Consider the following 12,863-nt stretch of genomic DNA (forward strand, 5'->3'; position numbering starts at 1 on the left):
TTCCAGGAACTTCAGTCCACCAGCAGGTAAGTTTAGCTCACACAAATATTAAGATATGAGGTTGCGAAATGAGTTAATTCTGATTCCTCTCAACATACATACATATCCCTTCTACTAACACCTGTTCAATTAAAACGTGCCTATTTACTCACATAGAACTTGGGGAATAAATGACAAATTAAACCAAAATTATAAGTGTTTAAATTCAAGCTACAATCCTTCAGGTTCAATGGTCCCAGATTTTCTTTTAAAACCATCCTCAGCATATAAATATCAAACTTAGACCCCAAAATATTTAAATGTAATGATAATGGATCATGAAAATGAAACCAACTTTTATCGTGACTGGGTGGCAGTCCCCTTCCGAATATAAAGCTAACCAAGACACAAGGATTAAACTTTCCATAAGTTGTTAATGAATGTGTGCTTTTTCAAGTAGGGGTTACTTCTGAATTAAGTCTAAAACTGAGATTACTCATTCTATTTAGAAAACAAGTGAGATATTTGTTAAAAAGATGAAACAAATATGGGAAAGGCAGGCACTAATACCAGTTGGTAAAACTAGAAATGTTTTAATTACATACACCCTATTTTTTTTAACTCAATAAAACATACATATTTTAAAGAACAGTTTTCAGATTTCTCCCAAGTTTGCTTTAGGTATAGGTGGAAAGAGCAGATAAGCTCTAGGTTTCTTATGATCCAAGTTATAATGAAAATACTCAAGCTAACTCCCCATTAAAGAGAAATGTTAACGAGGCACTATTTCTAGTGGCTAATCCCCTCTTTCAAACCAAAAGGGGGAAAAAAAAGGTTATGGGAATGAACAGCAAGGTTGTCATGTAACACTTTCTCATTTCTAGTACTTGTTCTGCTTACTTTAGAAAATAAACTCATGTTTAACTATTAACTAAGTACAAAACTTTTTGTTGTTTTATTTGTAGATACAGAATCCTACAAATATCTGCAGCAATTCCACGAAGCACGTCTATTATCCATACTGATATCTCAGTATTCAATATATACAAAATTATGTTTCTATTAAACAAAGGTATTCACAAGAGGCTACAGAAAAACTCATGCAACTAACGAAGACTGAAATTTATAAATTAAAGACTTAATTATACATAATGTACAAACAGTCGTGCATTTTTAAATGAATAGTATGTATCTCATAAGAGTATATTTTCACAGGCAAATGCTGCTGCACAAGTATTTGCTAATGCAAATGAATGGAATCACTAAATTCTGCTTTAATATTTAACCCCTAAAGTTGAAACTTTTGATTATTTTTCTTGAAAGCTGTCCAAATGAAGCTGCTCTGTCTGTGAAAAACATTCCAAAAAATTCTTTTGCCTCTCATTTGGGGTGTTTTACCAAGAACATATTTCTTAAACCTCAAGCACCAAAAAAAAAAAAGAAAGTATAAACATCTTATCAGTTAAGCAAAAACTTCAAATAAAAAATTTCAGTTTTTCTTACTTAGAAGAGGTATATTACATAAAATGTTTCATTAAAATATGCATGAATACGTAAAACAAAATTTATGCTTTTGCTTGTAGTTTCTGCTTTCACATTTCAGTAAACTACTTTAAGTTCTGGAAAAACTATGCATAGCAGCCAAGAAAATATGTTATACAGGAAAGATTGCTCTCACTCACAAAATTAACTTAATAAGCTACTGTTCTTTAGCATTTGAAATTACCAACTTTGCAAACATTCAGTCCGAAATTGTGCTATATTTCAGAACTTACTTTATGAGTCAACAAATCCAGTGATTTAAAAAAAAAAAATTCAATTTTCTCTTAAAACACTAAAAAGAATTTTCATGGGCTGGTGACCTCCAACGTGACTGCAGATTTTTAATTATAGAGTTTGCCATGCTACCAAGTTTCTCGTGCATTTCAAATAGCTGGCTTCCTGAATAATTATAGAGATCTTCTGAATCTAGTTGAAGAGCAAGTGCACTAATCTGTGCCACAAGATTTTTAGATAACGGAGCTTCTAAAGCAACAGGATCGATTAAATCTAAAGGAAAGAGAAGAAAATAGCACTATTAAAATCTATTCCAGATACATCTTAACTTGCATTTCCTTCTAAGTTAATAAAAAATTTAAGTGCCTAGGTTTCAAATTAAGAGTGCTTGCTGAGGTAGCCCCTGCTCAAGATCAAGAGAGTGAGGCTACAGAAAAATCACCATAGCTTATTCTGTGCCACTAAAGAAATCCTGACTACTTCATTTTCATGAACATAACTTGATCGCAATGTTTATATCCTGATTTTATATCTTGATAGAATAAAAGTTGTCAATTAGAGAAAAAGCAACTGGATATACTTGAAGTCAGTTATTTTTTCATGTTATTTGACAACTATCACACAAAAAAATTCACAGAGCATGCTCAAATTAGAACTAAAAGCAGAATAACAAAATATTTCTTCAATAAAGTCAACCAATCTTATAAAACTGTCCCGTTTTGTTAAAATATACCTGAGGCAAGTCTTTCTTCATCAGGAGAGATAGATTTATTTTCCATTCCATTTATTGTTTTTTCAGAAATATCAAAAACTGGAATCTCTTCTAGTCCACGAGACTTCACCTTGATTTATGCGTTAAGATAAGTAAAAATAAAAACAAAAGTGACAAACTGAGTTATTTTTAACAGGACTAATAATAATAAAACCACTAATACTGGAAAAGAATCTGACATACTATGTTTTACAGTCTAGCTAATACTGTTAAGAACCGATGGTTCTACTAACACAAAAACAGAACTATGTAGTGGTTTTTCAAAGAGATGGTTAAGGAATTTATATTATTTCTTAATGAATTTGTCCAGAAATATAGCCGTGGTAGCCAAGAAAAATTACATTTTAGTCTCCAGGTTTGGGAACATGGGAAAAGCAAGTCTAAGGCAGACATTTTCAAGCTTAAATATATGGACTTCTTTTTTTAAAAAAAGAACACAATTTTCAAAGCTCTGGGAACAGGGCTTATTGATTGCTGATTGAGAAAATGCTACTTTCAGATTGTTAAAGTTTCTGCTGTTTAGTCATCAGATCGTGTCCAACTCTTTGCAACTCCACGGACTGATAATTTCATCCAAAAAGAAAAGACCCCTGAATTCAATGACTTAAATTTATCAAATTTTGAATTTCCCCTTCCTCAACACCCATAACCATTCCCACAACTTAGGTTTATAAAAATGTGAAGGGACACTACCTGCAAGATTTGTAATCTGGAGAATAAAATTAAGGGGTTATACTTAGCTGCTTAAAATCACTGGGGGTTGTTTATATACAACTGACTCTTTTGGCCACTCCATGGACTACAGCCCACCAGATTTCTCTATTCATGGGATTTCCCAAGCGAGAAAATTAGAGTGGGTTGCTTTGTCCTTCTCCAGGGGATCTTCCTGACTCAGGGATCTAACCGGCATCTCCTGCATTTGGCAGGCACATTCTTTACTGCTGAGCCACCAGGGAAGCCAGAGTTCCCGTATGACCCAGAAATTAGATTCTGTTACAGATATACCTAAGAAAAATAAAAAACATGTCCACACAAAAACTTGTATATGAATGTACATAACAGCATATTTGTAATAGAAAAGGGTGTCAACAACCCGAATGTTCACTAAGTGATGAATGGATAACCAAAATGCTGTACAGTCATAGAATGAGGTATTATTAGGTTGGTGCAAACGTAATTCTAGTTTTCACAGTTGAAATTCATCATTTGATACTGAAATACATTCCAAAATAAATGTGGTTATGTTATACATCATTTTAATGAGCATTTCTCGCTTTATGTTTTTTTGCTAATGACTTATTACTTGCTATTTATATTTATTTAGATTATGGAAATGATATTACACAAAAAACAAGTGTGAGTAATTTTCTTATTTGAGTTCAAAATGAGTCACAAAAAGAGCAGTCAACTCGCAACATCAGCAACGCATTTGGCCCAGGAACTGCTCAGGAACATACAGTCCAGTGGTAGTTCAAGAAGTTTTGAAAAGGAGACAAGAGCCTTGAAGATGAGAAGTATAGTGGCTGACCATCGCAAATTGACAAAGACCAAGTGAGAGCCATTATCAAAGCTGATCCTCTTACAACTACAAGAGAAGTTGCCCAAGTACTCAACGTCTACAGTTGCTCCGTGTTTGAAGCAAATTGGAAAGGTAAAAAGGCTTGATAAGTGGGTGCCTCATGAGCTGACTGCAAATCAAAAAAATATCATTTTTAAGTGTCGTCATCTCTTATTATACACAGTAACAACAAAACATTTCTCAGATTGTGACACGCAATGAAAAGTGGATTTTGTACAACAACCAGCAATGAACAGCTCAGTGGCTAGGCTGAGAAGCTCCAAAGCACTTCCCAAAGACAAAATTGTACCAAAAAATGGTCATGGTCACTGTTTGGTGGTCTGCAGCCCATTTGATCCACTACAGCTTTCTGAATCCTGGCGAAACCATTACATCTGAGAAGTATGCTTAGCAAATTGATGAGATATACCGAAAACTGCAACCCCTGCAGCTGACATTGGTCAACAGAATTACCCCAATTCTCCTCCATAATAATGTCTAGCCGCATGTTGCACAGCTAACACTTCAAAAGTTGAACGAACAACTTGGGTTACAAAGTTTTGCCTCATCTGCCATATTCACCTGACCTATCGCCAACCAACTACCACTTCTTCAAGCATCTCGACAACTTTTTTCCAGGGAAAACATTTCCACAACCAGCAGTAGGCAGAAACTACTTTCAAGAGGTTCATCGACTCTCAAAGGATAGATTTTTACACCACAAGAATAAACAAACATTTCTCACCGGGAAAAATGTGTTGACTATAATAGTTCCTATTTTGATTAATAAAGATGTGTTTGAACCTAGTTATTCATATAATGTTTTAAAAGTCAAGGTCTGAAACCACAATTACTTTTGCATCAACCTACTATTTAACCATAAAGAAGAATGAAGTACTAATACTTGTGAACCTTGAAAACACTATGCTCAGTTAAAGAAACCAATCACAAAAGACTATATACAGGTTATAAGAACCCACCTTTTATGAAATGTCCACAATAAGAGAGACAAAATTAATAGTTGCTTTGGAGATGGAAATGCAGTGACTGATGAATGGGTGAGAGGTTTTTCCGTTTTTTAAAAGAATAAAAAATGTTCTAAAATTAGGTCTTGGTGAAGGCTGTGGTACTTTGTGACTGTACTAAAAAACCACTTGTGTGCTTTGGGGGGGCAAATTTTATGGTATGTGGCTGTACCTCAATAAAGCACTTTCAACTCTTCATCTTACAAAAATGCAAATTACTAATAGTTTTTGTTTTTCTTGAACTGGTTAAATGTTTTAAAAGATCAAACAAAACTAATAAATCAAGGACTTTTAAGAATACTGAAGTCTTCAGTAGCCTGCAAACTCCAATCTCAGAAATTCTAACAGAACACCATTTTCACTCTTAACATACTCCATTTTTTATTTATTCACAGTTTTGCCTATCGATGAATACATAAAAGGTTTCTGAATGGGTTTCAGACAGTTTGTAAATTCTTCTGAAATGATATACAAAATTTTCTACACGTATTTTTAGAGGGAAAAGAATCTCGGTTTTCATAAGAATCTTAAGAAATGTCCATAACCTGAAATGTTTGTGTGTTAAAAGTTGATAGGAAGAACAAGTTAAAAAAAAAATGATCACAACTGCCTTGGATATCAAAATCAAAATACTGTTAACCACAAATCTGCAAGATTTTTTGGGGGTAAATGTTTAGATCTGAACATCTAGGTTTTAGAAATAGCAGCCAGGAAACCAATCACTTATTTGGTATACATAAAAGACGAGCTAGAAAAGTAGAATTCAAAGAATAAAGAGGTGTAATACACAATAACAGTACAAAACAAATAAGTAAACTTCTCTGTGGAATTATAAATCAACCTTTTAAGTTACTCTTGACTGCAAGGGAAAGGAAGTTAAGGCATCATATAAAATGAGCTTTTAAAGCAATACTTGAAACGCAAACTTTTGGAGTTGTACTGTTTCATCATTTACTCATACACAATTTAACATCTATGTCTTTACCTGCTGCTCATGATATATTCTGAGAGCCTTTTTTACATTAGACACTTTTGGAGAACGGATAGGAAGAGTTTTTATTTCAGATGCTGTAAGGGTACTCAAATCGCCAATTGTTTTTATATTCTTGGCTCTAATGAGCTGTCCCAGTCCTCTTGCCCTAAAGAGATAAGAGAAACAGGAAAAACGTCACAAAGTTTTATATTTTCTATTTGTAAGGGCCTATCCAATTGAATTTTCTGATTTAAGCGCAATCATAACAAAATTTACGTAGACACACCTATCCCACAGAGGACGGACATACGTGCATTTACAACAAAATTTGAATCTGATGTATATGCCTGGCTCAAGCAAGATCAACCGGTCAATACTTCTATTACAGCCCTATCTCAACCATCTTCCCAGCTGTATTTTCATTTACTTCTAAAATTAAATGTGTGAAAGTATGGATAAATTAATTCTAAACATGAGAACCCTTATCATTTAAACATCCCTGTTAACAAAGCGGCATCTCTAGGTATAGGCCAGAGATCAATAACCACTTACCACATGTTGGATGTAATCTGAGGTAAGATGATTTCAACTGGTGCTACACAGTTCACCAAAGCAGGGTAAACACTTTCTGTTGGGCATGGCACCGATTCCTTAGCCATTTCTGCAATCTTAGAATAAATTTCAAAAGCTGTTAAACAGAGGTCACCTAACTGAACATGAAAATATAAAGTTGCATGAAAACTAAAGCACTTCTTACTAAACACTTCTTTGAGCTCTTAAATTTAGAGCTACGTGATCCTGGGGACAGAAATCCTTTGGCTGAAGTGGTATTATGCTAGACAGAAGAAAGGAGAAAAAAAACTCAGAACCCTAGATTTACAAGTTTATTTTTACAACTGACAGACTGCAGTCATATCTTACAATTTTCAGAAAATGTAAAATGTAATACTACTACTACTGGATCAATTACTGGCTGGCTCATCAATGCTTCTTACCACCTTAAGCAGACAAAAGAAAAATACATCCAAACGAAGTATGCTTTGTTTCTTAAAAAGACAAATTACCCGATGCAATTCTGTGTTTGCATATGTATTTTTTAAAGCCTACAGCTTACCTTAGATTGCACAGTAGGTGAAGTTTTAACACTTTTTACCATGAGAGAACTATTTGAAGAATGGCACCTAACAATAGAGCATCGCCTATCAATGTCATCTGCCAATCCTGCTTGGTATATAGGATCTGCAAAGGAGACACGGCGAACCTGAAAACATTTAAGTCATGTTTTTATTTTTAAAAAGTTTTAAAAAATACCATAAACTCTCATTATAAGGTCAGCCAAAGATAGCATGTATGTTTAGAGGCCTAATTTATCTCAACTGCACATACTTGCAGTTGTTCCTGATGATTGTTTTTACAAATATTACTCAAGACCAAAGGTCACTCCAAGTATCCATGGTCTAAACTGTCTACAAAGTACAGCAACGAGGAGAATGAAAGGATAGTAGCAGAAACTTGATGAAATTGCATGTGACAGTTAAAAGTATACAAATTTCTACTAACCTCATAGGCTTACTACAAACCATAAAGAACGAGGTAAAGAGGCAGAGACAGTACTAACTGGCCTTTGGTATACCTTAATAATCTTAGTTCTTAATTCTTTGAGTGTAAGAGAGTCACAGCAATGGGGTGGGATTTTTTGTTAAACAAAAAACAAAAGCTTAGCCCAGCTTGAAGTTATTTTGGCCTTTTCTAAACTCTTTATTCAGCTACTCAGCTATCTGATAAAAGTATCCAACGGGGCATGCAAAACCATAATATGTATATAAATGTCTTATTCCCAAAATATTGGGAACTTTCTATAAATATCTGCTATAGAAAACTATCATATGTAAATAAAAATTAAAAATGAGCTACTATCAAACAAAACATGACTCTAGTTAACTGGCATTAACAATCTAAAGTATACTGAAGACATTTCATCTTCATAAATTTTTCAAGAACTTCTATGGCCTATTTAAACCTAAGATTAAAAAAAAAGGTAAAAGATTCAAAAGCAAAGCAAGACCAAACCCAAAACCCTCAAGTGTTAAGTTTCCTAAGAACTAATCTTTGAACTCTCAATATAAAAATTTTTAGTATATTTTGGGAAAGTTTTCACAATGTGCTGGCTAAAGGCAAAATTACGTGTCAGTATGATTTTATCTATATATACATGTTTGTATACATAAACACATATATTCCACAGTAAATGGTAGGTCCAATTTCAAAATTAAGGAATGCCCATACAGTACCTTTATAAAATAGCTAGTTATAGAGGACAAGTGGAGCTATGTAAAGCACATGCAACTTTTCCTTTCTAAACTATGTGCAAGTCACAGGGTCAGAGACTAAAGCAGATACATAGGTAATCCATATGTGTACAAACTACAAGAATTAAATGTAGTGAAGAAGATGGGGACGTTAACAAGATTAATTACAAATGAAATCATATGCAGAAATTAATGAAGGCATAGCCTAAAGAAATTTTTAATTGTTAAAGGTCTAAGTTTATATAAAGACATGCGAAACAGACAGCATAATGTCCTAGTACACAGTAAGTGCTAACTAAAGCTCCTTTATCGGTTTCTAAGTGTTTCCTTGTGTATTATATAGCAGAGAAAAAATCACTATGAGAGATTATCAATTTTGCAAAATGTGAAAAATGGTGATGGTTATATAAAGATTTATAGCTAAGTGTTAGGCTTCCCTGGTAGCTCAGTCAGTAAAGAATCCACCTGCAGTGCAAGGTACCCAGGTTTGATCCCTGGTTCGGAAAGATCCCCTGGAGAAGGAAATGGCAAACCACTCTAGTATACCTGCCTGGAAAATCCCATGGACAGAGGAGCCTGGCAGGCTGCAGTCCATGGGGTGGCAAAGAGTCGAGCACAACTGAGCGACAGACACCAGGTCCTGAAATAAAGGAATACCTAAAGGGCTTCAGTCTTTTTCTCAACGTCCGCGTTCTGCCTGCCCTTTTCCCTATCATAGCATATATTCATAACGAATGGTCATGTACACCCAATATCCCATCATTCACCAAGAGTCAGCAAGTGGCCAAACTCTCCCAATTAACCTTGGACTCATGAACATTCAGCATCCATCCCCCTACCTTGTGGACAGGTGACGAGATTTCATCTTCTTGGGGTCTTTTTAGTCCTCTCTTTAAAATGCTGGTGGATGGAGAAGCCAAAGGAGACCACACACAACGTGTGTGCATGCCACTAGGACTCTCGTTTGCTGACATGAGTAAAGGATCAATATCCTTTAATTTTTGAGGAGATGTATTACTGTCTTCTGATATAAGTCCAGAAATACCTGTTTCAGATGTCAGAGGTTGTGCTATCTCCTCTACTTTCTCTGAAGTATGGTGAACTTCCAGTAAAGTTTCATTACTTTCCACTACCATCTGATTGTCATCTAACTGTGTTTCCTCCAATTTATTAGGTTCAGTATTCGTTTCAGTTTTGTTAGGGTCAACCTTTCCTTCTTCAGTGATCATCTCAAGTGTGTCGGGAACAAAGCGATCGACTTCTACATCTAACTCCTTTGTTTCAGCTTCTATAGGCAGAGAAGCTGTGGTAGTTAAATCTTCGTCTTCTGTTTCAGTGACGTGGTCGGATTCAGTAGTCACCTCACCAACCGCTGTTCTTTCACAATTTTTCATTTCAGCGTTCATTTCTTCAGATGAGCCTGGATCAGATTCATCACTTCCTCTGCCTAGCTCCCCAACCGCTATTTGTTCAGAGATCTCTACCTGAGCATTCACTTTTACAGGTGTCCGAGTATCCAAATAATCAGTAGCTAAATTAAATTCCTCAGTTACTGCTTCATTGGCTTTCAGTTTTTCAGGTGTATCCATTCTTTCACTGTTTTCCTCTGTTACTTCTTTCCCTGAAATACTAGTTTTGACATTCTTTTGTTCAGAGAAGCCAGCTTCAGACTGATCATTTTCTACATTCAATTCCATAGCATCTACTTCTTCAGGATTTGATTCTGCATTTGATTCAACAATAACAATGTTCTCTGTACTCAATTCCTCTTTCGGAGCGGCCTCTGACTTTTCTTCTTTGGTCTCCAAAGAAAAACATTTCAGTGAAATATCTTTGGAAACATCTAAATGTGGGTCAACAGTTTTACATTTCTTATTAGATGGCTCCTGGGTTTCTAGAGATATTGCTTCCTCAGAATCCCTACGAGAAGTTTCTTTAAATTTTACCATTTCAGAAGGAAGAAAGCTTTGAGTAGTATTTTCTTTTAACTCAGTTTCAGATATAATTAATGAATCATTAGTAGTATCATTCTCCTCCTTGAGATCCAAATGGAAATTCACACTATGATGCTCATCTAAAAGTTTAACCTCCGAGGACAGATCAGCTTTCGAAGTTTCTGAAATAGATACAGGTGTTTCCCCATCTGTCTTTTTTGTTTCATTGACTTTTACATCGTAATTTTCTGTATCCTTTAACCCAATAAATGACTTTTCCTGAGACTGTGATTTTTCTCCACAACAATCACAACCTTTAGATCGCCTCACCCTCCTACTTCTCTTGTGCTGGCATTCTACTGTCTGAAGAGTTTTTTCAGAAAGCAAAGGAATGTCTGATGTCCCTATTTTTGAGGATTCCCCCATGCTATTTTCTATAGAATCCCGCTTATGTAACCTCTTATTGGCATTTCTAGTCCTTAGATTTGATTCTGGCACAGAAGGATTTGAAAAGGAATGGTCTGCATCTTTGTTACTTTTACTTTTTCCCTCAGAAGTACTCAATACATCATCATAAACTTGTAATAAATCTGGAGATACGGTAGAATCTTGAAGAGTTACAGTATTACTTTCATCTCCTTTTTCACCGATTTGAGATTTTATATCTTTGTCTACTTCAGGATTCTCTTTATAATCATGTGCCTGATTTTCAACTTTTATACATTCCTGTTTTACCATTTTCTCTTCTTGATCTTCAATGTCAACATTGTCGCTGCTTTTGTTCTTCCATTTTCCAGATCTTTTCTTTTTAGAACCTTCTTCTTTTGCCTCAGAACTATCAGATTCTGAGTTTTCAATGCTGGAAAGTAAACCCTGGGATGCTCTTCTCGTTTGGTATCGTGTTCGTCCCCTTACTGGTTTCTCAGAGGATTTATCTGCCATGTCCTGCACACCATCTCCTTCAGATTTAGTATTCTCAAGATCTGGCTTTCTTCTATTTTCATCAATTTCAGCATTAGCACTGGTCTCCCCAAAAGCCTTCTCATGTAAATTATTTCCTTTGTCAACTAAGTTTTCCTGTACACTTTGTTCAGAAAACAATTTTTGCTTAGGTAAAACATCATCTTTTACATGTAACGGACTCTTCTGCGGAGTCTTTTCTCTTTTTTGATGATTATTTTCTTTATCTTGGCTATCAGTGGTTGGTTCTGCTGTTTCTGAACGTCGCCTTAAAGATCGCCTAAGAGTTTTCTGATTTGGAGTTACCTGAATATGACTATCCTCATTTACTGTCTGATCCGTTATTATGGCTGGGGGTGTGTTTTCTTTGGATTCCAAGTTAATTTCTAAGGTTCTCTCTTCTACAGTATTGTTTTCTAATACAGTATTCTCCACTGTTGATTCAAGCATTGTATCCTCATACTCCACTGTAGATTCAGAGAGATGAACCTGATTATCTAACACACATTCTGTCTGATTAAGCAAGCCAGGTGGGTTATTTTCTAAGGCTATTGTGCCATCAACAGATTCTTGAGTACTTTTCTCTTGTTCAGATCTCATTAAGGGTTTAGACTTTTTACTCCCTATTGGTTCAGATTTACTCAACCTTCGGCTTGATCTCTTAGTCCCATGTGTTATTTTTTCAGAATCAGATTTGGGAAGAGCCACTTCTCTTTTCTTTGCTTTTGATGGGTTATCTGTTTTAGCCATGCCTTCCTGGTTACTTTTCACTATTACAGTTGACGACATATTATTCAAGGGTGACGGACTAAAAGGTCTATTTTCTGAACCATCAAACTTTTCCAAAGTAATAAAGGATTGCCTTCGACTTGTAGGCTGTAGGGGAGCTCCAGAAATGGTGGCATTAGAAACCGAGCTACTGCTGACACCAGATGGATTTTCTGTAGTAGATGCACATTCTGTTGGTTTACTTGAAGCAATTAAAGCTTTTTTCCTGGCATCATTATTACTGCTCAGTATTTTTGGACTGGTTTCCTCAATAGAACCACACTCATTATTCAAAAGGGAAGCCTTTTCAAGATGTTCATCCATACCGCAGTTTTCCATGACATGTTGAGGAACGACAATGTCATTCTCCTTTTGTTCCTCCTGCACAAAAATGTACACATACATACAGATTAACCAGCAAATAAGTCTGACTTTCTGGAGAAATTCTGTTTAAAACTTTAGCAAGTCAAAGGGCAATCTGACTTTCAACATTTTAAAAATATTCCAAAGGTGATGGTAGATGCTCATTAATTTGTGTTTCCAATTTAAGTATTTGATAAAGCCAAATACATTTAAACAAACATGCACTCACACAGATACAGATCCACACATAAAACAACTATAATTCTGCTAAAGACTGCTAAGGAGAGTTAAGATATTACAGAACAAATCTTAACGTTAATATAAGAGACTCAATAATGGAAAGCTGATTTGAAAAACCCCAAAATATGAAAATAACAATATACCTTAAATATCATCTTGGAGTCTTCTTTTGATTTTTCAATTAAAGTAGATATTTCCCTGAAATA

The 12,863-nt window shown here is 35.1% G+C and overlaps 1 protein-coding gene across 8 annotated transcripts in view; it reads right to left on the bottom strand.

Moving 5' to 3' along the window:
- Positions 1-546: 546 nt before the first annotated feature.
- The window catches only part of RIF1 (replication timing regulatory factor 1), a 57,598-nt gene continuing 45,281 nt past the window's right edge, over positions 547-12,863 (bottom strand). For 3 of the 8 annotated variants that reach the window (XM_044935546.1, XM_006052119.3, XM_006052118.3), the window contains exons 29-36: positions 12,801-12,855; positions 9,232-12,435; positions 7,198-7,344; positions 6,841-6,918; positions 6,636-6,751; positions 6,096-6,249; positions 2,489-2,597; positions 547-2,028 (exon numbers count right to left, since the gene is read on the bottom strand). In XM_044935546.1, the coding sequence (XP_044791481.1) occupies positions 1,814-2,028; positions 2,489-2,597; positions 6,096-6,249; positions 6,636-6,751; positions 6,841-6,918; positions 7,198-7,344; positions 9,232-12,435; positions 12,801-12,855 (4,078 nt within the window). In that variant the 3' untranslated portion in view covers positions 547-1,813. Of the gene's footprint in view, positions 2,029-2,488; positions 2,598-6,095; positions 6,250-6,635; positions 6,772-6,840; positions 6,919-7,197; positions 7,345-9,231; positions 12,436-12,800; positions 12,856-12,863 lie in introns of those variants that run through there. The other 5 variants (XM_006052121.3, XM_006052120.3, XM_025261643.2 and 2 more) reach the window with 5 other exon arrangements.

The sequence above is a fragment of the Bubalus bubalis genome, chromosome 2, assembly GCF_019923935.1.
Source record: "Bubalus bubalis isolate 160015118507 breed Murrah chromosome 2, NDDB_SH_1, whole genome shotgun sequence".
NCBI classification, from domain to species: domain Eukaryota; kingdom Metazoa; phylum Chordata; class Mammalia; order Artiodactyla; family Bovidae; genus Bubalus; species Bubalus bubalis.